Here is a 25,472-nt window from a genome sequence, read left to right as displayed (position 1 = left end):
CCCTGCATCCTCCACTACCCCCCGGCCTCACACAGCCCCTAGCAACCCCCTCCTGCACACAGCCCCTAGCAGCCCCCTTCCTGCACCCTGAGCTGTTTTCAACCTTTTTGAGCTGAGCCTGCCCCCACCTTTGAGTTATAATTTTTGGTTGCACCCCCTGCCCCCACAATCCAGACAGGCGGGCAGCCTGCTGAGGTGAGTCAGGGGGTGGAGGTGGTGCCCGGAGCCCGCCGTGCGGAGCTGGCTCAAGCCCTGCTGGCCTCCGCCCAGACAAAATAGAAGTCAACCTAACCTATGCCTGAACCTTCCCCCTGCCCAGATGGGAGCTGGGAGCACAGGGAGGGGTCCCCTGGGAGCTGGGGCATGGGGTCAGGTCACCCTAACACTTCCTGGTCTCTTCTTTGCCCTGCGGTTTTAGTCCCCTCCTCTCCCCACCCCACCTGGTTCTGGCTCCCATTGGCTGGCCGAGACGCCTCACTCACTGTCCATTGGCAGCGTGACTCTCGTTCAGGCCGCCGGCTCGCAGAGGCGGGAGCAGGAGCCGGGCTGAGCCGGAGCAGGGCGGGGAGCAGGGGAGTGGAGGCTGCACCTGCAGGCAGCATGGGGATGCCCGAGCCCTGGCTCTGCACCCGGGTGTCCCACTGGTGAGGTCCCTAGTCCCTGGCCCTATGGCCAGCCTGGGGCGATGAGGGGCTGGGCCACAGGCGTGATCGGAGAAGGTGCAGGCCAGGGCTGCATGACAGTGGTAGATCCGTACAGCTGTGTTGCCCTGGGGCGTGAGAAATCCCCCACGAGCAACGCGGTCACACCAGCCTAGCCTGTGGGGACAGCGCTCGGCCAGCGGGAGGAGGTTCATTGCGCTGCCAGGAGTTTCTCCCGTCGGGGCAGGAGCGTCTTCACTAGCGCGCTACAACTGCGCAGTCCCATGGGTGCAGCTGCAAGTGCCGCGTGTCGTGAGAAGACCTGACCTGAGGTGCCACATAAAGGCCAGATCCTCCCAGGAGCTTTGTGAACCAACCGAGAGCGGGGCCCGCGGGGAGCACCTGGTACCAAGCTCAGGCACTGCCCTAAGAGCATCTCTGGCCCCCTGCCCCGGCGGAATTGGACACCCTACACAAAACAGTCTCCCTGGGCCAGGTTCCTCCCGAGCGTTGTGCCGCCCGTGGAGGGGTTCAAGGGAGAACCACACAGAACTGAGCCGTTTTTCTGATGGAAAATGTTTATTTGGCTCCTGGTGCCTAGAACTCGAGGTGGGCGGCGCCGGATGCCCGAGAGAAACGAACCCCCGGGCTGAGCGCGCTGGACAGGAACCGCCTGAGTGAGCGAAGGGCCGTTTAGCAGGAAGGGCGTCTCCGAGGGGCTGTGCAGCGGCTGTTGCACTCTGTGCCCCGAGCAACGGGCAGTGAGCAAAGGAGCGAGCCAGGGGGATGAACCTGCCAAGGGGCGTCCCAGGAAGGGCCCGGCTCATGGGAGAGAATCCGGCACTTCCCAGGGAATCCAGAGAGGGCAAGTGGGAATCACGTCTCAGCAACAGCTTCACCCCAAGAGCGATAAAAACACCAGAGACTCATTTGCCTCCCGCGCTAGAACTTTACTGGAAAAGGAACTAAACTGCAGCGTGGGGGGCGCGGGCAGCGATTCTGGGGGTGTAACCGGAGAGCGAGGGGAGATGGAGACAGAGACGGCGCCTCTGCAGCCCAGCAAACAGCCCTGAGGCTGGGCGAGACGCTCTCGAGAGATTCCGGACACGGGAACCAGGAGCCCTGGGGCTGCAGAGTGGGGTCACGGTGCTGCTGGGTCACCGGACACCGTCGCTCCTCACGGCTTTGCCCACGTTCCGTCACTTGATCCGTGTGAAAACGTTTGTGCCGACCCTGCGGGGAAGCGCAGAGCTGAGGTTACTGGCCCAGCACAGGCCTGCGCTCGGGGCTGCCCCATATACGGGGGGAGGAGAGAGGGGGAGAAGGGCACAAGGTGCATTAATCTGAGACAGATAGGAGGTGCCTCTTAGGGCTCCTACAGGCGCTACCTCAGGGGGGCACCCAGCCGTCAGCCCAGGGAGGCAGCGTGGCTGTGGGTACCCTGCACTGGCCTGGACTCAGAGCCACCCAGCAGCACCCAGAGGTGGGCAGGGGCTTTGCTCATCCAGCCATCCCCTCCTGGGTGGATCAACAAGGCCCCCCTTTGTGCTTTTCCCTGGCCACTGACTCGGCCCCCAGGGGATGCCCCCCCACAAGATGTCCACACCCCCGGTGGGCTGCTCACCCATTAGCGAGTTCTCGGAGAAGAGCTGTGGGAGGACATGGCCCTGGCCCCGGCCTGACCCGCCAGGGATCACACACAGCCCTGGGGTGTGGCAGGGCCCAGGGAACTCAGCAAACCTTCATCCTTCCCTAGCAAGTGTCACAGGTTCCTAGAGTCCTAGGGCAGAAGGGACCATTGTGATCTGTGTCCGACTCCTGCACGGCACAGGCCCTAGAACCGGTCCGACCCCTGCACGGCACAGGCCCTAGGACCGGTCCGACCCCTGCACGGCACAGGCCCTAGGACCGGTCCGACCCCCTGCACAGGGCTTAGAGCTTCCCCCTAAAATTCCTAGAGCACATGGGGGGTCCCCCAAGAGTTTGTGATTCGGTGCTGAGAGCCCTGCCCTGCCCCACCTCATCCCACACGGGGTTCCCTGCATCTCCAGCACCACGGGCTCAGAGCCGGGTCAGGATCCCAGCCCTTGGCACAGCGCTGAGCCGAGACGGGGCCAGGCCCTGCAGCCCCAGCTCCGCAGGCGGTACCTTCGCTCCTGGCCAGTCTGTGCCCAGTCACCCACCTGGTCGCTTCCCAGTTGGCGCTGGGGGATCCGACCTCCTCACGCAGCAGCCACGTGGTCTGCAGGGTCTCCTCTCCCTGGTCATCCATGAAGCACTGGCCCACGAAAACACTCATGGAGTCTGGCGGAGACTCTGACAGGTGATAGAGTGACAGGGTCAGGGCTGCTGGCTCTGAGACCCCCCAGCGGGCCCCCAGACGGAGCCCAGAGCCCCAGGGAGTTTGCTGCGTGTCGCTGGGGTGGTGCTGCTCACCTGCCATAGTGACCCAGAGCGACCCACTGGGTCCCCAAGGGCCAGGCTGGCTTCAGCCTCCCTTGCGGCCCCGCTCCACCTCTTCCTGCCCCCACTCTGCCCCTCCCCAAGGCCCCCGCTCCCCTGCCACTGCCTGCCCTCCTCCAAACCCTCCTGGAGCTGCCAAACAGCTGTGGCTGGTGGGTGCTGAGCACCCAGAGCACCCACCGCATCGCACCTGTGTCCAGGATCTGTGCGTTTCCTTCCGTGCCCCACAGCCAAACCTCACTCAGCCCCTCACTGTACCCTGCCTTCACCGGGCTCCACTGGCCTCCCACACAGACACCTGCAAGGGCAGCCACTGACGGCACCTGCCCCCTCCCTGTCCTCTCGGATCCCTGCACTGACGCCCCTTCCCCTCCCTGCCTTCAGCGCTCTGCCCCAGTGTAGCCCCCCCCTTGCCATGATGTGTCACTCCCTCCTGCTCCTTGTGCAGTCACCACTGTGCCTCCCCCCACGGCCCCCGGGGCCTAGTGCCCCACGCTCACCCACACGGCCCCTGGGCCTGGAGCCCCCTGCCCCACGCTCACCCACATGGCCCCTGGGCCTGGAGCCCCCTGCCCCACGCTCACCCACACGGCCCCTGGGCCTGGAGCCCCCTGCCCCACGCTCACCCACACGCTCACCCTGGGCCTGGGGCCCCCTGCCCCACGCTCACCCACACGCTCACCCTGGGCCTGGGGCCCCCTGCCCCACGCTCACCCACACGCTCACCCTGGGCCTGGAGCCCCCTGCCCCACGCTCACCCACATGGCCCCTGGGCCTGGAGCCCCCTGCCCCACGCTCACCCACATGCTCACCCTGGGCCTGGGGCCCCCTGATCACCACATTTCAGTCCCCATTAAAACCCAGCATCCAGATGACCTGCTGCTCCCCTTCCCCAAACCGCTGCCTCCGGGTCTGTCTTTCCTTACTCTGGGAGCTCTTTGGGGCAGGACCACCTGCCTTGCACACCCGAAGAGTCCCCAGACATGCACATGGGCTCTGGCGTAAACAAAAATACATTAAACATCTTCACTGAACAGATGCAAAAACCGCATCGCCCCCATACTGCCTTGCTGAGAGTCCCTGAACCTGGGTCTTTCCCGTGTAAGAGCATGGGGTTTGGTATAAGCCCCTGCAGTAAGGATACACCATATAAAAACATAAGAGCGTTAGAACGGCCAGACTGGGTCAGACCAAGATCCATCCAGCCCAGTGTCCTGTCTGCCGACAGTGGCCAATGCCAGGTGCTCCAGAACAGAACGGAATCATCGAGTGATCCATCCCGTCGCCCATTCCCAGCTTCAGTGTGTATTACAGAAGAGAGATTTAAGTCACTATTTTCTTTATTAAAGGAAGTGACATTAGACGCATGGTTTAAACCAGGATCATCTGTCTTCCACAATTCCACAACATGGAGTTCTCCCCTGGCTCCTGAATTATTATTATGTTTAATATTAAAATTGTGTTTCTAGCCCTTCTGGTAGCAGAGAGAACCTTGAAAACCTGGCCTGTGCATAGAGCAAATCTGCAGAACACCTGCAGCACTCGCTGAACGATGGGACCGTCCCAGTCAGGCGTCCACAGAGTCCATGGCTTTGCAGCTGCAGAAGTTGATATTTTTGCCGTGGAAATTCACTATTGTGCTACACCAACACGTTTCCCGTCTCCCTGCCCTGCCTGCAGCAGCCTCCTGCTCCCCCAGGAGGAGTCAACTGGATTTCAGGGCTGGGGGAAGGAGGTTTTGCGCTGGGCCACCTGAAGACAACTTCCAAGTTGTTGTGGAAAGTAAGTGTGACAGTCACCCTCTGGGCACCGAACTCAGGATCTCCCCAGCTAAAGCACAACACCCTACAGCAGGGGTCGGCAACCTTTCAGCAGTGGTGTGCCGAGTCTTCATTTATTCACTCTGATTTAAGGTTTCGCGTGCCAGTAATACATTAACGTTTTTAGAAGGTCTCTTTCTATAAGTCTATAATATATAACTAAACTATTGTTGTATGTAAAGTAAATAAGGTTTTTAAAATATTTAAAACCCTTCATTTAAAATTAAATTAAAATGCAGAGCCCCCTGGACCGGTGGCCAGGACCTGGGCAGTGTGAGTGCCACTGAAAATCAGCTCGCGTGCTGCCTTCGGCACGCGTGCCATAGGTTGGCTACCCCTGCCCTACAGTGTGAGCTGCAAAGCTAGTGTCTGTAACGGACTCACATCCACCGTGGCTCGAGCATCGACGAGGACGCGTAACACACTGGTCAGTGGATTACATGAGCATCACGAAGTTTCCATCAACGAGTATTTTTCATTGCGAGCTGTAGCTGGATGTGTCTGGCATGGCAGGGAATTCCATGGAGACAGAGATCCCCACCCTGAGCCTTCCCGGCGGGTCCTTCTCCCCAGACCAGTCTGGAGTGCTTCCATTCTCTCCGCCTTTGCTTAAAGTTTGATTCGACCATCACTCACCTCCTCCCAGCCTAAGCCTGGACTGCCAGGCACCGGGCTTCCAGGGCTACCTCCAGAGACCACCACAAGCGGCTCCAGGCCTCTCACTGACTGAGGAACAGGCTTGCCTTATACACTGTCCTGCTCCCAGCTGACCTCAGTCCCAGGTACCCCGAGTCACTGAGCCCCCGGACGACAATTCCCAGCATCCCATCGCCTCGCAGGGCTGAGGCCAGCCCCTTAAAGAGGCCAGCCCTCCCCAAGAGTGGGGAATGAGACCCGCAGCCTTGTCAGCCCCCTCTCAGACCACGCTTACCCCTGGCTCCGCCTGGCCGGCACTGAGGCAGAGCAGGCTACACACCTGAGAACTGCCACTTCACGGTGAACCCGAAGGTTGGCTGCTCCTTCTGGCTGGCGCTGTGCTGGATTCCGTGCAGACGCGACGACAGGAGATCAGCTCTGGGGGCCATTGCTGCAGAGAGGTACGAACCTGAGAACGCTCCCGCCTCGCTGAGTTCGGATACAACCATCTTGCAGCCCAGTCTGCTCCTCCACGATCCGGACAGGACACACTGGAAAGGGAGGGACGCGGTCAGCAGGACCAGGGTCCCACCCAGCACTGCAGGGCCTGATGCTCAGCCGAGGCGATGGCCCTGCCAGCCCGGAACGAGGGCACAGACGACTCAAACCGGAGATGAAAATGAAGTCTTGGTGTGCGCTCTGCTTCCTGAGTTCTCCAGCGGAGCCCCTTCGCTCCCCACCTGTCTTTGGGTCTTTCAGCTGGGGATTCCACCAGAAATGCAACTAACTGAATAAATCCTAAATCCTAAACACAGAACTGGGGGCCCTTCTGCTTTCTCCTTCCTAAGCCATAGGGTGCGGGGAGCTCTCCTCCATTCCCTTGCCACCCACTCCCTCTCCCCATAGGCAGAGGAGTTGACTGAGGCAGCTGCAGGTCTCTGCACCCAAGAGCAGTGGGGCCCAGGCTGGGTGAGGGTCCTGGAGAGGTGACAGGCCCCATGGGGCTCGTACTGTAACGGGATGCTAAGCTGTATCGCGCTGTTCGGCCACGAGGTGGCGCTGTGTGGCCCACACTTTATTTAAGCCATTGTGGGCCATCGCTGGCAGACCATTAAAGGAGCTGCAAAATACAAACTGACCCACAATCACAACACTTACGCTAGACAAAAACAGGTTGGCTGACAAGTCTTAGAACCCTAATGTAGACAAGGCCAGCTGTAGGTTAAGTATTGGTTGGTCAAGGACGGTGAACCCTATGTGGGAGCCTAGGCTGCAACATAACCAGCTAACACGTGTTAAAATACAGTTCATCTTGCTTACAGCTGGGTTTTAAAAATGTTACTTAAAACATTAGCAACCTGTTTTCGAGAACCTGCCCTTTTCCTAGTCCAATCCCTAGAACCCCCGGGCCCTTCCTTCCCGAGGGCAGACAAGGGATTGTCACCCTGTGAGATACTGCTGGGTCCTGCCAGTCGGCTGGTATAACTTGGGTAACCGGAGGGGTGGGGAAAGCTGAGCTGGGTGCATGTAGCACAGCTACGCTCGGCATCCTGCTTTGTAATCTGCCATCTTGGTGGTGATGGGGGACTTCAACTACGCAGAGACCTGTGGGGAAAACAACACCGCAGGGCACAGATTATCCAACAAGTTCTTGGAATGTATTGGAGACAATTTTTTAGTTCAGAAGGTGGAGACAGCTACTAGGGGAGAGGCTGTTCTAGATTTGATTTTGACAAACAGGGAGGAACGGATTGAGAATTTGAAAGCGGAAGGCAGCTTGGGAGAAAGTGATCATGAAATGAGAGAGTTTGTGATTCTAAGGAATGGTAGGAGGGAGAACAGCAAAATAAAGATCATGGATTCCAAGAAGGCAGACTTTAGCAAACTCGGAGTTGGTAGGTATGATCCTATGGGAAGCAAATCTAAGGGCAAAAACAATTGAAGAGAGTTGGCAGTTTTTCTAGGAGACATTATTAAGGGCACAAGAGAAAGCTATCCCATTGCATAGGAAAGATAGGAAGTATGGCAAGAGGCCACGCTGGTTTAACCAGGAGATCTTCAATGACCTGAAACTCAAAAAACAGTCCTACAAAAAGTGGAAACTCGGTCAAATTACAAAGGATGAATATAAACAAACAACACAAGTATGTAGGGACAGAATTAGAAAAGCCAAGGACAAAACCAGATTAAACTACCTAGAGACATAAAGGGTAACAAAAAACAAACAAACATTCCACAAATACATTAGAAACAAGAGGAAGACCAAGGACAGGGCAGGCCTGTTACTCAATGAGGGGAAAGAAAACAATAACAGAAAATGTGGAAATGGCAGAAGTGCTAAATGACTTTTTTGTTTCAGTTTTCACCAAAAAGGTTAGTAGTGATTCAACATGTAACACAGTAAATGCAAGTGAAAATGGGATAGGATCAGAGGCTAAAATAGGGAGAGAAAAAGTTAAAAGTTACTTAGATAAGTTAGATGTCTTCATGTCACCAAGGCCTGATGAAATACATCCTAGAATACTCAAGCAGCTGACTGAGGAGATATCTGATCCATTAGCAATTATCTTTGAAAAGTCATGGAAGATGGGAGAAATTCCAGAGGACTGGTAAAGGGCAAATCTAGTGCCCACCTATAAAAAGAGGAATAAGGACAACCCGGGGGATTACAGACCAGTCATTTTAACTTCAGCATCCAGAAAGATAATGGAGCAAATAATTAAGCAATCAATTTGCAAACACCTAATAGATAATAAGGTGATAAGTAACAGTCAGTGTGTATCAGTCAAGAACAAATCATGTCATACTAACCTGATAGCTTTCTTTGACAGGGTAATAAGTCTTGTGGATGGGGGGGAAGCGCCTGGCCCCCGCGGCCCCTCACCCTGCCCCAGCCTGAGACACCCCAGAGCCAGCGCCAAGCCCCCTCAGCCCCTCGCCCTGAGACACCCCAGAGCCAGCACCCAGCCCCCTCTGCCCCTCAGCCTGTCCCGGTCTGAGACACCCCAGAGCCAGCGCCCAGCCCCCTCGGTCCTTCAGCCTGTCCTGGCCTGAGACACCCCAGAGCCAGCGCCCAGGCCCCTGGGCCCCTCACCCTGCCCCCACCTGAGACACCCCAGAGCGAGCGCCCAGCCCCCTCGGCCCCTCACCGTGCCCCAGCCTGAGACACCCCAGAGCCAGCGCCCAGCCCCCTTGGCCCCTCACTCTGCCCAGTCTGCCCCATACCTTTCTCTCTGAAGAGGTGCTGAGGGTCACCAGCGCCAGGGTGAAGATCAGGGAGAAGCTGATTTTCCCCATCCTCTCTTGGAGTAGAAGCCACCTGCAAAAGTCAATTGAGTCTCCCCAGCACTTAGTCTGGGGCCACCAGTCAGGCCCCGTCTTTATATCCCCTCGCAGCGGGCCGGGGCTGCAACCTGAGCTGCGTTGGTTCTCTCCTTGCTGGCAGTTCCCAGAAGTGAGCGGGCACCTCGGTTATTTTGTTTATGTCTCACTGACATTCAATCTGCAGCCCAAGCCGCTGGCAGGGCCAGCAAGACAACATGAAAAGAAGGGACGTGTGACCTGGGCAGCGATGTGAGGAGAGCGCTCAGTGACCAGCTATAGATAGAACCCAGCACACGGGAGAGCTGGACAGAGACCAGCAGGGCCATTGGCCTGCAGTGACAGGTGGAAAGGTGCCTGGCTCTGAGGGCTATGCCCTGCCATGGCTCATGGGGTGTGCGAGGGCACATTACCCCGGGCCGGTGAGAGAGGTGATGGCAGGACAAAGGTTCTCCGTGTGCCATGCACGGCAGAGCAGGGGCAAGGCGGGAACTGGAGTCCATTAGCAGTCAAGATCCTGAGCCTCTGAATGGTCACTAACTCTAGCGGAAATAATGACATTTCATATTAGCCAGCAACCGCCCCTGCCTCCCAGACAGGTGGCAATGAGTGATCTGGGGCCAGCCTCTCTTAGCCAGCGCTTTGCAGTTATAACCATTACTCTGCGGCTATTCAGGACTAGGCAGAACATGTTAAGATCCATAATCCACTGTGAAGATCTTAGAATCTTTGCTAGCAAACCGAGGGCCAGTTCCAGTCTTTGTTAGTTTAGCAATGCCACATCTGGCAAAACCAGCTCCATGCTTTTGTGCGGTCTCTCTAAGTTAAGAACAATTCACAGCCTTTTCCTTACCGGTCCCAGGCCTCCTTTCCAGCAGCTGGATTCTCTGCGGTGATACCTGTAGCCAATTAGTTCATGCTATCATTTAATTGTGTTGTGACCATGTTGTAACCTCCTATGTTATTTCATGCAGAGTTAATGTTTGATGCACGTGTGCTATAAGTAGGATAGGACTGTCAGACGGACAAGTATGTAGGAGGGATGAGTGTGCATTAAGTATAGAAGTGGAGCACGACTTAGTGCAAGGCCTACAGGCTGAGGCCTGTAAGATTTCAGATTAACCTCACCAGGCTTCAGGAGGCCTGACACAGGTAGATGACCAGAAGTGACCCGGTGCCGGTAAGGTAACCAGATTACGGTAACGGACGTGCCTGCCGGTGATGTTCTGGGAAAACAGACCGCCAGGTACCCATCTAGACGGCAAGGTTCCTGATAGTAACATCATGGAAAGTTCTGCTTTGACCGCAGGCTCCCATGAAAACATGTTTATGTAGCTGCCAATGAGAATAAGGTGAATTAAGAAAACACCGTTTGAAAAGTGGGGCACCAGACAAAGTATGGGGTGTGGAAGTACAGATAAGGACAAGGTGGTTAGAACCCTTCTGCATATGCATATTGCGTTAGGCGTGGCCAAGCCACAAGATAAAAGGGGTCCCTGGCATGGACAGTGTGGGAAGACCCCAGCAGGAACCAGCCCGCTATTGATGACCGCCTGTTGAGAGATCCATTGGAGCAGAGGAGTATGGATACAGCAGTAGCTCAGGTTGTGTGCACCCAAGTGTGATTGCAACCTTAGTCATTTGCTGAGTATAACCCATCATACAAACAAACTGTTCACTTGTAGCCGTGCGTGGTCGCTGCATTCGCTCCGTGCACGCTGCTCAGCGTCTCCCACTGTAAGAGAATCACCAAGGTAATGTTCACCCTATTGATCTGAACACTGGCGCCAGGGGAGACAAACTCACTCCGGAGGGACGCTGTCATTTGTAATGAAGCTGCCTCTGGCGGGACACAACTGAGAGTATCAATTCAGGACAAATTGCTAAGAGCCGGGCAGTCACAGCTGGGAGTCCTTTACTATTAAGGCACCAAACCAGCCAGACAGAGAGGACTTCGGTCTCACCCCACTGGCTAACCACACGTCACACAAGCAATTCCCTTAGACACTCCAGTTTCCCAGTATCACCACCAGTGCCACTCATTATGGGGATGAATGGTTTTGAAAACCAATACCCCAGTAAAAGAAAAAAGGTTCTCCCGATCCCAAAGGACCCAGACCAATATACAAGTCAGATCTTATCCACAAATCACGCTGTTGCCAATCCTTTAGAATCTAAAATCTAAAGGTTTATTCATAAAAAGAAAGAAATATAGATGAGCGTTAAAATTGGTTAAATGGAATCAAATACATACAATTTCAAAGTTCTTAGTTCAGGCTTGATGGGCTTACTGCTGATTTAAGCCAATCAAGTCTCTGGAACATCCCCAGCTGGGATGGGTCGTTCAGTCCTTTGTTCAGAACTTCAGTTTCTAGCAAAGTTCCTCCAGAGGTCAGAAGCTGGATTGAAGACAAAATGGAAGGGTTTCCAGGGCCTTTTATATCCTCTGCCATGTGGAAGGACCCCTTTGTTCTTACTGTGGAAAATCACAGCAGCCAGGTGGAATTTGGAGTCACATGGTCAAGTCACATGTCCATGCATGACTCGGTTCTTTACAGGTAGAGTGGCCATTGCTCACATGCTACCTTGAACATTCCCAGGAAGGTTCCTCATATGTGGATTGGAGTCTCCCAAAGTCCATTGTCAGTTAAGTGTTTCTTGATGACGGGAGGGATAGCTCAGTGGTTTAAGCATTAGCCTCCTAAACCCAGGGTTGTGAGTTCAATCCTTGAGGGGGCCACTTAGGGATCTAGGGCAAAATCAGTACTTAGTCCTGCTAGTGAAGGCAGGGGGCTGGACTCAATGACCTTTCAAGGTCCCTTCCAGTTCTAGGAGATGGGATATCTCCATTAATTTATTATTATTGACTGGGCACTTAATCTGAAAATTCCTTTCTCAAGAAGCTAACCCAATGCTTCACGAAGGGTATGGCTACACTTGCAGCTGTAGAGGGCTGTGAGTTAAACCAGCCTTCATAGAGCGCAGTAGGGAAAGCGCTGCAGTCTGTCCACACTGCCAGCTGCCAGCGCACTGGCGTGGCCACATTTGCGGCATTGGGAGCAGTGCATTATGGGCAGCTATCCCAGCATGCAAGTGACTGCAACGTGCTTTTCAAAGGGGGGTGGTGGAGTGTGACAGGGAGTGTGTTGTGTGTATGTGGGGGCTGAGAGTGTGGGTTTTGGGGGGGCTGAGAGCATGTCAGCATGCTGTCTTGTAAGCGCAGACAGCAGCAGACCGCCCTTCCCCACCCCCGCCTCTCTCTCTCACACAGCATCCCACACTAATGGTTGCTTTGTCTCGGAGCAGATAAGCAGCCGGCTCTCAGAAACGGAGCTTTCAAAGGGCATCTCCACATTCCTACAGTGATTCAAAACAGTGACAAGAGTGGCCACTGGACTTAAGGGGATTATGGGATGTTTCCGGAGGCCGATCAGAGCGCAGTAACGCAACACCGCGTCCACACTGACGCCCGGGCGTTGTAGCCAAGGTGCAGCAAACGTTATTCCTCTCGCCGAGGTGCAGAACCAGCAGCGCCGTAGCCGTGGAGTCAGAGCGCTCTACGCCTTGCCAGTGTGGACGGGGAGTGAGCTAGGGCACCCGGGCTCCTTTATTGCGCTGTAACTTGCAAGTGTAGCCAAGCCCTAAGGCTCCTGTAGAATCAAACACACTGAGATACAAGTACAGAGCCAATATTCATAACTTCAACTACAAAAATGATACATACAGACAGCATCATCATAACCAGAAAATCCTAACCTTCCCATAGACCCCTCACACGACAACCTTTGTACAATATTTGCTGCAGATATATGAGTGGTTGCAACAATGATCTATACGGTCAGAGTTAATGTCAATAATGTTACATTGTTTAACACCGAACTATCAAGCCTATTTTAAACAGAGGCTACAACAGTCTTTGGGGCTCAAAAAAATTCACAGTCTCTTCCTTACCGGCCCCAGGCCTCTTCCCCAGGCCCTGGCTGTGGTGATCCCGTGGGGCAGACACCCGTTCTGGTGGTGGCTACACGTCCTCAGGCTCCAGGTGCCATGACACCTCACCCCAGCATTGGCCCTCCCATGGGGGTCACATCATGTCCAGCAACATCTCCCTCCACCGGGCCCTCTGCCCAGAGTCTCCCTCGCTCTTCCCAGCTGCTCACCCGGCTCAGCTCCAGTTTATTTGCAGCATGGCCAGCCTCCGCCCTCCTGGCTCTGGCCCCACGGTTCCCCACTGCAGCGGCTGGTCTGCCCTACTCGGCTCGGGGCTGCAGCTTTGCCCTGCGATCCTCGCCCCAGCTCACTCGGAGGATGGGCCCCGGGATCTGGACTCCCTCCCTGCCCTGCCCTGCCCACCCTGTCAGTCCAGCTGACTTGGAGCGCTGGCCTCTCCCAATTGGCCATGGGGACTGTCAGTCTCAGGGTCCTGACTCCTCTTCAGCCCTTCCCTTTTCTCCTGGCACTGGGAGAAAGGCAACCAACCCCCCCCGCCCCGAGTTTCATTAAGGGGCCAGCAGTCCCCTTGCTAAAATCCTGCCATTGCTAGAGTGCTCACACCAGCACAGCCAGATCCTATATTTACAACAAACATCTACACACATCATAGTATTGTGACATTATGAGTGTAATATAATATCTCATCGAAAGGTGACAGGGCCAGAAAGAGTTAATTAACTCACAGACTGACCTGACCCATGGGCGAACTTTAAAGACTGGTTAGGAAGATCTGTAAATGAATAGAGCTTTGAAATGCAAGTCTGTATTGTTAGAGATCTCAAGGGTAGGTGTTTGCTCAGGTCTTGTGATGTAAGCAAACAAGTCTTGTCTATTGCTATAGCTTTCATTCAAAGATCAAAAAGAGGAATATTAACATTCATGAGGGCACTTGAGGGGAATAGTATTATTGTCTCTATGTCTCTTTGAAGGTTGTGGTAACCTGTATCTGAACTGTTTAATGGATAAATTACCCTGCGCTAATTGCCAGGATGTTTGAGAGAAGGAGAGTTAAGCCTATTGTTTTCTCAGGCCAAAAGGCTGCTGGAAATGTATAAGACCCTGGGACACGATCCTGCTGCATCTCAGATCTGCTTTGGGTTTCAAGAGGGGGAAACCTTAAGCAATAATGATTGAGATCCCCAGTCACTGACTGGAGTCACCCTGAATATGGACATTGGACTATAACCTCTGGACTATTTCTAAAAGGACTTTTGGCAGCTACAAGCTCATCTCTGCTATGTATCTGAACCTCAAGAATTGAATTCAAGTCTGTCTGTATATTGATCTTTTAACCAACACTCTCTCTCTTTTCTTTTTTAATAAATTTTAGCTTAGTTAATAAGAATTGGCTATAAGCATGTATATTGGGTAAGATCTAAGTTATCATTTGACCTGGGTCTGGGGCTTGGTCCTTTGGGATCAGGAGAACCTTTTATTTGATATGATGAGATAAGATTTTCAGTAATCTTCATCATATCTGACGTGTGGCTGGATGGAGGCCTGAGGCTGGGCACTTTAAGGGAACTGCGTTGGTTGGACTTCTGAGTAACCAGTGAGGTAACACAGAAGCTGTTTTTTGCTGGTTGGTAAATCTAAGTATTGGAATAACCACCAGTGTTTGGGGTTGGTCTGTCCTGTTCTGTTTGCAGTTCACCCTGACTGAGTGACCTCAGTGGCTCCCACGGGCAGCACCGTCACAGTGGTGTAGTCGTGCTTGGATCCACAGAACCAGGTCAATTAAGCTTTGGGTCAGAACCCCGCGCTATCCACATTTGAATGTTGGGATTGAGAGTTTGGTTGGTTAAAGAGCAGTTGCAATGGGTGAGCAAAGAGCATATGAGGCCTTGACAAAAAAGCCCTGAAAGATTTGTGTTCAGAAAAGAGGATAAGCTTTAGAAAGAAAGCTACAAATCAAGAACTGAGAAATCTGTTAATAGCCAGTGACCAGGGGGCAAGAGCACAGCCCTTACCTGAGGCTACAGAAGATGCAGAAAAAATTAGAGTGCAAAAGGCAACAAGTAAACTGCAATTTGAGCATGAACAGAAACTAGCAGATCTTCGATTGCTGGGAAAGCAAAAAAATAGCTGAATTAGAAAGAGAGGCTGATGAGAGAGAAGAAAGAGCTCGTAAGGGGCGTCTGGAGCTGCCGGCTGCTGAGGAGAAAGCCCGACAGATGGAACAGGAAACGGCCAAACTTCAGCTCCAAGTAATGGAAGAGAGGAAAAAGTCATCGCCACCTGGTGCTCCACTTCCCCACTGCCAGGAGAAAAACTGGGAAAGGATGTGTCCCATTTACAATGATACTGAGGATATAGAGGAGTTTTTGTCTACCTTTGAACGCCTCTGCAATCTGTACCAGATCCCCGAGGGTCAGCGAATGCCTGTCCTGCTGACCAGACTGACTGGAAAAGCCAGGGAGGTGTTTAATGAATTGGGGGAACAAGAAGCCTTGGATTATGAACAGTTTAAGGTTCTGTGTTAAGGCGGTTCGAGGTTACTCCTGAATCTTACAGAGTTAAGTTTAGAGAGTTTAAAATGTCTAAGGATTGTACTTCTGTAGAATGTGCTCATAAGCTGATGGGTTTTGTTAAAAAGTGGGTTGTGGGAGCCAAGGCGCATGGGAGTTTTGAAAAACTGCTGGATTTAATAACTTTGGAACAGTTCTTAGATATTGTGCCGGACAATGTGAGAGCAGCTGTGTGTGATAGGGACCCTGAGTCAGTCCTACAGGCTGCAGAGATTGCGGATGCCCATACCCAAAACAGGGCTCGAGAAGGGTATAAAACCCAGGGGAAAACTAATCACCATTCTCCCCAGTTCAGGGAAGGATTTAAAGGTAAACCTGGTCCTGACTCTTCTAGAGGAGCTCATGGGGGCCCAGAGGATAGGAACTCTCCCCTCAAGAATAAACAGGTTACATGTTATCACTGTGGTGTGCTGGGCCACATGAGACCAGATTGCCCGACTCTGAAGGGCAGCCCAAAACCAGCAACCCCAAATGTCATGGCAAATGCTAATCCTGCTACTATAAACTCACAGGCAAGCCACACAGAGCCCAGCCCTAGTGCCGTGTGTGCAAATGCTGTTTCTGTGGTCTCTGAAGACTTTGACCTTAAAACTCATATTAAAGCTAAATATGAGGGAAATAACGCAGAGTTTATTAGCAGCGCAGAAGGGAATGGAGTGAGGTGTATGGCATGGAGGGACACCGCAGCCAATATCACTTTGGTCTTGTCAGGTGGTTACTAACAACATCCTGCACTCCCTCCCGCACCCCAACCCCTTGCCCTGAGCCCCTTCCTGCACACTGCACCCCCTCCCACACCATGTACTCCCTCCTGCACCCCAACCCCTGCCCCAGCCCTACATTCATGGCCCTGCATACAGTGTTCCCACCCAGATGTGGCCCTTGGGCCAAAAAATTTGCCCACCCCTGGTCTAGATAATACTTAGTCCTGCCTCAGTGCAGGGATTGGACTAGATGACCTATCAAGGGCCCTTCCATTTCTACGATACAGACAAACCAACAGGGGAGTACGAGGAAACTACGAGACCGTATTAGTCAGCATGATGGGCAGTTGAGAGGGGGGATTGAATTGCTGAGAGGGGGAGAGAAGGGGAAATATATTCGCAACCCAGCACTCCCCACCGATGGAGTGTGACCCCGGTACATTAAGCAGTTTCCCATCACACTCCTTGTCCCAGGTCACTGGGCAGTATTAAGTAGCCTGCTGCAGATGGTGAACTAAGATCTAGTTTCAAATAACAATAACACAGAATGGCACAATATTTTTCCATTGGAACAAAGTTTATTTGGTACCTAGAGTCGAGAACTCACGAAGGGCTGAAACGTTCTAAGAGAACTGAAGCTTTGAGCTGGGAGCAGTGGCTAGCCCTGAGCTAACGTCAAGGTCATTTGGAAGGGGAGCACCATTTCCCTGTGACTTTAGTAAGGCTGGTGCAATCGCTACCCTAGACTGATGGAGAGCGAGGAAAGGAGTGAACCGGGGGCAATAAAGCTGCCAGGAGTGTCCCGGAAAGACCCCAGCTAACGGGAGAGATTTCAGGACCATCCAGGGAAGTCAGAGAGGGGCAGGTAGGCGTCACAAAAGCCAAGAGCGATAAAACCACAAGAGACTCATTTGCCTCCAGCGCTGGAGCATTGCTGAGAAGTGAACTAAACTGCAGTGTTGGGGGCGCGGGCAGCGATTCTGGGGGGTAACCGGAGAGCGAGGGGGAGATGGAGACAGAGACGGGCGACTGTAGCTCAGCAAACCGCTGGGTGAGACGCTCCCGAGAGGGGCCAGGACAATTCCAGACGGGGTGGGCACAGGAGCCGTGGGGCTGGAGGGCGTGTTCACGGTGCTGTTGGAGCTGGAGAATCACAGAGTGGAGACTGCTGCTGAAGGATTTTCCCTGGCTCTAGATTTCGTTTCCGGGTGAAAATGTTTGTGCCGACCCTGCAGGGAAGCAGAGAGCTGGTGTTACTGGCCTAGCACGGGCCTGCGCTCGGGGCTGGCCCATACAAGGAGAGGCAGGAGCACCAAGTGATTCATAAATTCCAAGGCCAGAAGGGACCAGTGTGATCATGTAGTCCGACCCCCTGCCCGGCACAGGGCCCCAGGACCGGTCCGACCCCCTGCCCCGGGACAGGGCCCCAGGACCGGTCCGACCCCCTGCCCCGGGACAGGGCCCCAGGACCGGTCCGACCCCCTGCCCGGCACAGGGCCGAGAACTGCCCTGAATTAAATCCTGCGTCAAGTCCAGAAGCAGGGACTGAAGGAGAACAAATCATTTAGACAAACATCCCATCTTGATTTAAAAGCTGCCCGTGATGGAGAATCCACCACGGCTCTTGCTACGCGTTTCCAGTGGTACCCTCACTGTTTAAAACTTGTGATTATTTCTAATTTGAATTTGCCTAATTTCAACTTCCAGCCACTGGCTCTAGTTATAGCTTTGCTGTTACACTGAAGGGCCCTTTAAGAGTGCGTCAGGCTGAGGAGAGAAGCCCAGAGAGGGACACCCCATCCCCAGGGCCCCCGCCTGGGTGCTGAGCACCGCTGTCCTAGGAACGCCCCTTCTCCAGGCTCCATCTCACGGGGGCACCCAGCCGTCAGCCCAGGGAGGCAGTGTGGCTGTGGGCACCCCGCACTGGCCTGGCCTCAGAGCCACCCAGCAGCACCCGGAGGTGGGCAGGGGCTCTGGGGGCTGCTCATCCAGCCATCCCCTCCTGGGTGGATCAACAAGGCCACCCTTTGTGCTTTTCCCTGGCCGCTGACTCGGCCCCCAGGGGATGCCCCCCCCACAAGATGCCCACACCCCCGGTGGGCTGCTCACCCATTAGCAAGTTCTCGGAGAAGAGCTGTGGGAGGACATGGCCCTGGCCCCGGCCTGACCCCCTAGGGATCACACACAGCCCTGGGGTGTGGCAGGGTCCAGGGAACTCAGCACATTTGAGGAATAAACCTTCATTCATGTTCACACCACCTCCTTCTCCTCCAGCCAGATACGGGGAGGGGGGGCACAAGGGTTTGGGATTTGGGGCTGAGAGCCCCACCCTGCCCTTCACCAGCTCATCCCGCACAGGCTCAGAGCCGGGTCAGGATCCCAGCCCTTGGCACAGCGCCGAGCAGAGATGGGGCCAGGCCCTGCAGCCCCAGTTCTGCAGGTGGCACCTTCGCTCCTGGCCAGTCTGTGCCCAGTCACCCACCTGGTTGCTCTCCAGCCGTCTCCAGGGGATCCAACCTCCTCACGCAGCAGCCACATGGTCTTCAGAGTTTCCTTCCCTTTATCACCAACAAAGCACTGGCCTACGAAGACGGTTGTCGAGTCTGTGAGGGAACCGGACAGGAGTCAGAGGGAGAGACACTGCCACACGCTCTGCGTCCCGCAGACACCGGGCCCAGAGCTCAGGGTGGAGGGAGAGGGCACGCTGTGGTGATGACACGACTCCCTTGCCACAGGCATACAAAGAGCCCCTCTCTGCCTCCACAGCATCTCTCCCCGCTGACGCGCTTTCCCTGGCACCGGCCCAGACGGCGGAGCAGCACAATGACTCCATTTTCTGGGCGGCTACATGAGACGGGGCAGGGTTGGGAAGGGGCGAGGAGAGGCCTGCAGGCTGGGGGACACTTGGACTCCGCCGTCTCCCAGGCCCAACGTGCCGAGGCCATTTCCAAAGTCTGCTGGCTTCCTCCTCACCATCACCAGATCTGCGCTTTTCTGTCCATGCGCCAGGGGCAGGGGCAGAGCTCCTTTGGGCCCTGGTTCGACCCGCTCAGCTGTGCGCAGGCTCCTCTGGCCTCCCCAACCCACCCGCGCCCCACGGCAGCCCATACAAAGTGCAGCTGATATCTTCCGCCCCTGGTCATTTGATCACGTCATCGTCCTCCCTGTGATCAGCCGCAATCCGACGTCCCGCGTAACCCAGCCCTGGGACCTCCCCCAGGTATCCCAGCATCCAGACCGCCACGGCTGGTCGAGCCAGAGGGAGCTTTCGGAAACAGACTCCGTCTTGACTTAAAGATTCCAAGTGATGGAGGATCCACCACGTGCCCAGCTCAGCTGTCCCATTGGCTAATCACCTGCACCGGTAAAAAGTTCCACTTCATTTCTAATTTGGATACGTCTGGGTTCAGTTTCCAGACACCTTTGTCTGCTAGATTAAAGAGTCATCGGCTGTCAGGAAGCTCTCCACAGGCAGGTTCTTGCAGGGTTTATCGTCACTGCGCTAGCTGACGTGAGTACCTGTGTTACAGCACGAGCCGAGCTGTCGTGAGAGCGGCCGCACTGGAGTTACACGAGCGGCTGGATTAGCAGAACGATGGAATTGGCTGCTGATGAGTTGTTGTAACAGGAGCTGTTGCACCCCCGTCCCCCTGCATTATTAGCTGGAGCCTCAGCATCACCCAGGCTTCAACCCCCACCCCCAACGGGGTAGCTATCAGGGATTTAGGGCACCTCGTTACGTAAGCTAGACACGTGTGTGGGTGGCCAGGAGGTGAGTTTGGGGTGACTCAAATTATAACTGCTGTGCACACCCATAGGCCATGATCAGACACCCCCATAACCTCCTCTTGTATCAACTCAATAGATTGAGGTGCTCTAGTTTCTCCCCAGGCAGCTGGTTTCCCAGAGCTCAAACCATCCTGCTAGCTGTTTTCTGACCCCTTTCCAAGGCTGTAATATCCCTTTGAAAGGCGGACAGCAGAAACGGACAGTAGCCAGTAACGGGCTTGCTGGTGCCATACACAATTCACTTTAACCTCCCAGTATTGTACACAATTACTGCACTAAGCAACAGAGGGTCCTGTGGCACCTTTGAGACTAACAGAAGTACTGGGAGCATAAGCTTTCGTGGGTAAGAACCTCACTTCTTGCATCTGAAGAAGTGAGGTTCTTACCCACGAAAGCTTATGCTCCCAGTACTTCTGTTAGTCTCAAAGGTGCCACAGGACCCTCTGTTGCTTTTTACAGATTCAGACTAACACGGCTACCCCTCTGATACTTGACAATCAATTACTGCACTGAGTCACATATTTCCCACAACCATTTCTGGCACGCCAACAAACCAAAATAATCCTCCAGGTGCCCCTGGCGCCCCCATTCATGCTGACAGTAATCCCCCCTCCCCCCTCGGCCCCATAGCAGCACGTGGTACGTACTTGAGAACTTCTCCCAGTTCACAGTGAAGCCGAAGGTCGGCTGGCTCCTCTGTGTCCTGTCATGCTGGGCTCCCTTCAGGGGCGAGCTGTGGATACAGTTGCTGGTGGCCGTCACAGCTGTGAGGTACTTGCCGGAGAATTCTCCTGCATCGTTAACTTTATTTATTTCCATCAGCGAGCCCAGCTCGTTCCGCCACAGTCCAGACAGGTCACACTGAAAGGGGAACAGACGAGGTCACACGCCCAACGCTGCACGGTCAGACACTTAGCTGAGGCTGTGACCCCAAGAGCCCCGAACGCAAAAGAGACCCTGCAAACTAGGAAATCAAAAACCCAAGTGCCTTGGCTGTGCTCTGGTTCCTGAGATCCCAGGGGACCAGCTGGTCATGAGAAGAACCTCTGGCCCTGTTCTTTGTGGGCGTGGAGGTTGTGTTTCTAGTGGCCATAATTTCTGATGGAGGATTAGTGAGCTCCTGGCTTGGCCAGCAAAGAACCCTCTAGGCAGGGTCCCAGCGCACCAGAGGGATGGCTTTGCAGATTCCCCTGCGTCTCGCCATGGTCAGCGTGTGCTTTTACTGGAACCCAAGCACTGCATTCCTCGTGCTCGCTCCCACACTGGAGCAGCCTGCACTATGCAGCTTCCCGCCCCCAGGTCAGGGACGGGCACTGCCGAGCCCAGACATGAGGAGCTGGAGTCCGACCTGACACAGCGTGGAGCAGAGAATAGCCAACACCACCAGTTCAGAACGTGAATCCGACCCCGTAAATGTGGGGCTGGACGGGACCTGGAGAGGCCATCTGGTCCAGCCCCGTGCTGCCGCAGGCCTACGTTGTACCTAGACCATCTCTGAGAGGGACTTATTTAACCTGCTCTTAAAACCCTCCAGTGACAGGGATTGCGCCGCTTCCCCTGGGAACCTGCCCCAGTGCTTAACGCCCTGATGGCTGGAAAGTTTCTCTGAGTATTGAACTTAAATCTCCCTTGGTGCAAACTGAGCTGAACCCCTCCTGCCCCCCCTCAGTGGACAGGGATAGCAGCTGGGCATTTCCTCTTCATGGCAGCCTGTTACAGACTGGACCCTGCTCCGCTGGTCTCCCCTACTCTAAACATGCCCAAGTCAGGCCCCAGAACAGAGGGCTTTACAAAAGATATTGTGGATTTTGTCCTGTCAAGCTCCTGCTGCCTCCCGCCCCCAGCACCTGCATGGCCACCGCCTGCTGCCATTTCACCAGATCGATGGAGCAAAGGGATTCTCATAGAATCATAGACTATCAGGGTTGGAAGGGACCTCAGGAGGTCATCTAGTCCAACCCCCTGCTCAGAGCAGGACCAATTCCCAACTAAATCATCACAGCCAGGGCTTTGTCAAGCCGGGCCTTAAAAACCTCCGAGGAAGGAGACTCCACCACCTCCCTAGGGAACCCATTCCAGTGCTTCATCACCCTCCTAGTGAAATAGTGTTTCCTAATATCCAACCTAGACCTCCCCCACTGCAACAAGACCATTGCTCCTTGTTCTGTCATCTGCCACCACTGAGAACAGCAGAGCTCCATCCTCTTTGGAACCCCCTTTCAGGTAGTTGAAAGCAGCTATCAAATCCCCCCTCATTCTTCTCTTCTGGAGACTAAACAATCCCAGTTCCCTCAGCCTCTCCTCATAAGTCATGTGCTCCAGCCCCCTAATCATTTTTGTTGCCCTCCGCTGGACTCTTTCCAATTTTTCCACATCCTTCTTGTGGTGTGGGGCGTAAAACTGGACACAGGACTCCAGATGAGGCCTCACCAATGTCGACTAGAGGGGAATGATCACATCCCTCGATCTGCTGGCAATGCCCCTACTTATACAGCCCATAATGCCGTTAGCCTTCTTGGCAACAAGGGCACACTGTTGACTCATATCCAGCTTCTCGTCCACTGTGACCCCTAGGTCCTTTTCTGCAGAACTGCTACCTAGCCATTCGGTCCCTAGTCTGTAGCAGTGCATGGGATTCTTCCGTCCTAAGTGCAGGACTCTGCACTTGTCCTTGTTGAACCTCATCAGGTTTTTTTTGGCCCAATCCTCTAATTTGTCTAGGTCCCTCTGTATCCGATCCCTACCCTCCAGCATATCTACCACTCCTCCCAGTTTAGTGTCATCTGCAAACTTGCTGAGAGTGCAGTCCACGCCATCCTCCAGATCCTTAATGAAGATATTGAACAAAACCGGCCCCAGGACCGACCCCTGGGGCACTCTGCTTGATACCGGCTGCCAACTAGACATGGAGCCATTGATCACTACCCGTTGAGCCCGACGATCTAGCCAACTTTCTATCCACCTTATAGTCCATTCATCCAGCCCATATTTTAACTTCTGGCCCCTGCTGCAGAAACTATCACTGAAACAACCCCCTCGGCCCCTCACTCTGCCCCGGCCCGAGACACCCCAGTGCCAGCGCCCGGCCCCCTCAGCCCCTCACCCTGCCCCAGACACCCCAGAGCCAGCGCCCAGCCCCTCGGCCCCTCTCCCTGCCCCGGCCTGAGACACCCCAGAGCCAGCGCCCGGCCCCCTCAGCCCCTCACCCTGCCCCAGACACCCCAGAGCCAGCACCCAGCCCCTCGGCCCCTCTCCCTGCCCCGGCCTGAGACACCCCAGAGCCAGCGCCCAGCCCTCTCGGCCCCTCGCCCTGCCCCAGACATCCCAGAACCAACGCCCAGCCCCCTCGGCCCCTCGCCCTGCCCTGGCCCCAGACATCCCAGAACCAGCGCCCAGCCCCCTCGGCCCCTCGCCCTGCCCCAGCCTGAGACAGCCCAGAGCCAGTGCCCAGCCCCTTTGGCTCCTCGCCCTGCCCCGTCCCAGAGCCAGCACCCAGTCCCCTCAGCCCCACACCCTGCCCCGGCCTGAGACACCCCAGAGCCAGCGCCCAGCCCTCTCGGCCCCTCGCCCTGCCCCAGACATCCCAGAACCAACGCCCAGCCCCCTCGGCCCCTCGCCCTGCCCTGGCCCCAGACATCCCAGAACCAGCGCCCAGCCCCCTCGGCCCCTCGCCCTGCCCCAGCCTGAGACAGCCCAGAGCCAGTGCCCAGCCCCTTTGGCTCCTCGCCCTGCCCCGTCCCAGAGCCAGCACCCAGTCCCCTCAGCCCCACACCCTGCCCCGGCCTGAGACACCCCAGAGCCAGCGCCCAGCCCTCTCGGCCCCTCGCCCTGCCCCAGACATCCCAGAACCAACGCCCAGCCCCCTCGGCCCCTCGCCCTGCCCTGGCCCCAGACATCCCAGAACCAGCGCCCAGCCCCCTCGGCCCCTCGCCCTGCCCCAGCCTGAGACAGCCCAGAGCCAGTGCCCAGCCCCTTTGGCTCCTCGCCCTGCCCCGTCCCAGAGCCAGCGCCCAGCCCCCTCGGCCCCTCTCCCTGCCCAGTCTGCCCCATACCTTTCTCTCTGAAGAGGTGCTGAGGGTCACCAGAGCCAGGGTGAAGGTCAGGGAGAAGGCGATTTTCCCCATCATCTCTTGGAGTAGAAGCCGCCTGCAGAAGCCAACTGAGTCTCCCCAGCACTTAGTCTGGGGCCACCAGTCAGGCCCCGTCTTTATATCCCCTCGCAGCGGGCCGGGGCTGCAACCTGAGCTGCGTTGGTTCTCTCCTTGCTGGCAGTTCCCAGAAGTGAGCGGGCACCTCGGTTATTTTGTTCATGTCTCACTGACATTCAATCTGCAGCCCAAGCCGCTGGCAGGGCCAGCAAGACAACATGAAAAGAAGGGACGTGTGACCTGGGCAGCGATGTGAGGAGAGCGCTCAGTGACCAGCTATAGATAGATCCCAGCACACGGGAGAGGCGGAGCGAGAGGACCACGTGAAGGCACCTTAGCCAGGGCAGCAGCTGGTGGGAGAGGTAAGCTGCAGTGTTGCTCATTGAGCGTTAAGGTGCTGATGGGCCAGAGGCCTCCCCGGGTTTGCTGGCACGCCCAGGCTGGGATAACTCCTACAGTGGCTCCTGGGATAGAAGGTTTCTGTCACCAGCCCCACACAGTGTCAAACGCGTCTGAACATGCATCTCTTTCCACTGGCCGTCCAAAAGGTGAGGTCCCCTTGGTGCTTTCTGCTGGGAGCCCAATTCCTGAGGGTGCTCCTGTGACCCAAGGAGCCTGGGGCAGCCCTCACTGACACTGCCAAAGCCAGGGCCGGCTGCAAAAGCAGAGCCGATTCTCCCCAAACCGGTGAGTAACACTGAAGTTCGACTCACCACCCAGTCACAACTCTGCTCCTGATCCCCACCACACTCGTTATCCAGAAGCCAAACACAGAAATCACCCAGCCCCCTTTATTGCATCCCAGCCTCTGCCTCCCAATCAGCACCTAGGTCCAGTACAGTGAGAAGTTATTTAAAACTCTATTCACGATACAGAATGTTCTTGTAATCCCCAAAGGGCCAGCCACATTCCCAGGTCAATACTGGTGTGGATCTTACCCAAAATATCACGCTGCCAGCCAATCCTTTAGGATCGATAACTAAAGGTTTATTATAAAAGGAAAGAAAAGAACGAGAAGAGAGTTGTTAAATGGTCAAAGCAATCAGATACATACATGTGACTTCAGAGTCCATTCTTGGCAGCATTGGTGAGTTTGCTGGCTGGTAGAGTCCCTCTGGAACACAACCAAAGCTTGGACGGGTCATTCAGACCTTTTTTCAAAGCGTCAGTGTGTAGAGACGTGACTCCAGAGGTGGGAAGCAGGACTGAAGACAAAATGGAGAAGCTGCAGCTGCCTTTTTATATCCTTTGCCACGTGGCTTGTGCATCCTCTGTCCCAACACAAGCCCCCAGCACATGGGCATGGAAAAGCTCCTGGAGTCCCTGTCCATAAGCATGTCCCTACGGGTCCTACTGACTCAGGCGTAGCCCCTGGCGTCTCTCAATGGGATTGTTATACTGCTCATTGCCCTTGATAGGCCGTCAAGCA

The 25,472-nt window shown here is 55.1% G+C and overlaps 1 protein-coding gene across 4 annotated transcripts; it reads right to left on the bottom strand.

Annotated features, from left to right (window-relative positions):
- Positions 1-1,570: 1,570 nt before the first annotated feature.
- LOC101952043 (avidin-like) lies at positions 1,571-25,119 on the bottom strand. 4 transcript variants are annotated; one of them, XM_065598561.1, is made up of 4 exons: positions 23,948-24,151; positions 5,901-6,111; positions 2,825-2,957; positions 1,571-1,874 (listed from the first exon to the last, which is right to left on the bottom strand). In XM_065598561.1, the coding sequence occupies exons 1-4, from the start codon at positions 24,020-24,022 to the stop codon at positions 1,841-1,843; spliced, it is 453 nt and encodes a 150-aa protein (XP_065454633.1). In that variant the 5' UTR covers positions 24,023-24,151; the 3' UTR covers positions 1,571-1,840. The 4 variants fall into 4 exon arrangements, with proteins under 4 accessions (XP_065454633.1, XP_065454634.1, XP_065454635.1 ...); XM_065598562.1 differs by lacking the exon at positions 23,948-24,151 and adding an exon at positions 8,786-13,550; XM_065598563.1 differs by lacking the exons at positions 1,571-1,874; positions 2,825-2,957; positions 5,901-6,111; positions 23,948-24,151 and adding exons at positions 16,665-17,335; positions 18,589-18,709; positions 20,543-20,756; positions 25,098-25,119.
- Between the last annotated feature and the right edge of the window lie 353 nt (positions 25,120-25,472).

This window comes from Chrysemys picta, chromosome 6, assembly GCF_011386835.1.
Source record: "Chrysemys picta bellii isolate R12L10 chromosome 6, ASM1138683v2, whole genome shotgun sequence".
NCBI lineage: Eukaryota > Metazoa > Chordata > Testudines > Emydidae > Chrysemys > Chrysemys picta.
This window is presented reverse-complemented; position numbering and strand designations above follow the sequence as displayed.

Coding starts and splice junctions, on each gene's coding strand:
- LOC101952043 (XM_065598560.1), bottom strand. CDS start 24,022: ATGATGGGGAAAATCGCCTTCTCCCTGACCTTCACCCTGGCTCTGGTG. Junction 20,757..23,947: donor GCACCTCTTCAGAGAGAAAG/GTATGGGGCAGA, acceptor TTCCCCTTTCAG/TGTGACCTGTCTGGACTGTG. Junction 18,710..20,542: donor GAACTGGGAGAAGTTCTCAA/GTACGTACCACG, acceptor GTTCCCTCACAG/ACTCGACAACCGTCTTCGTA.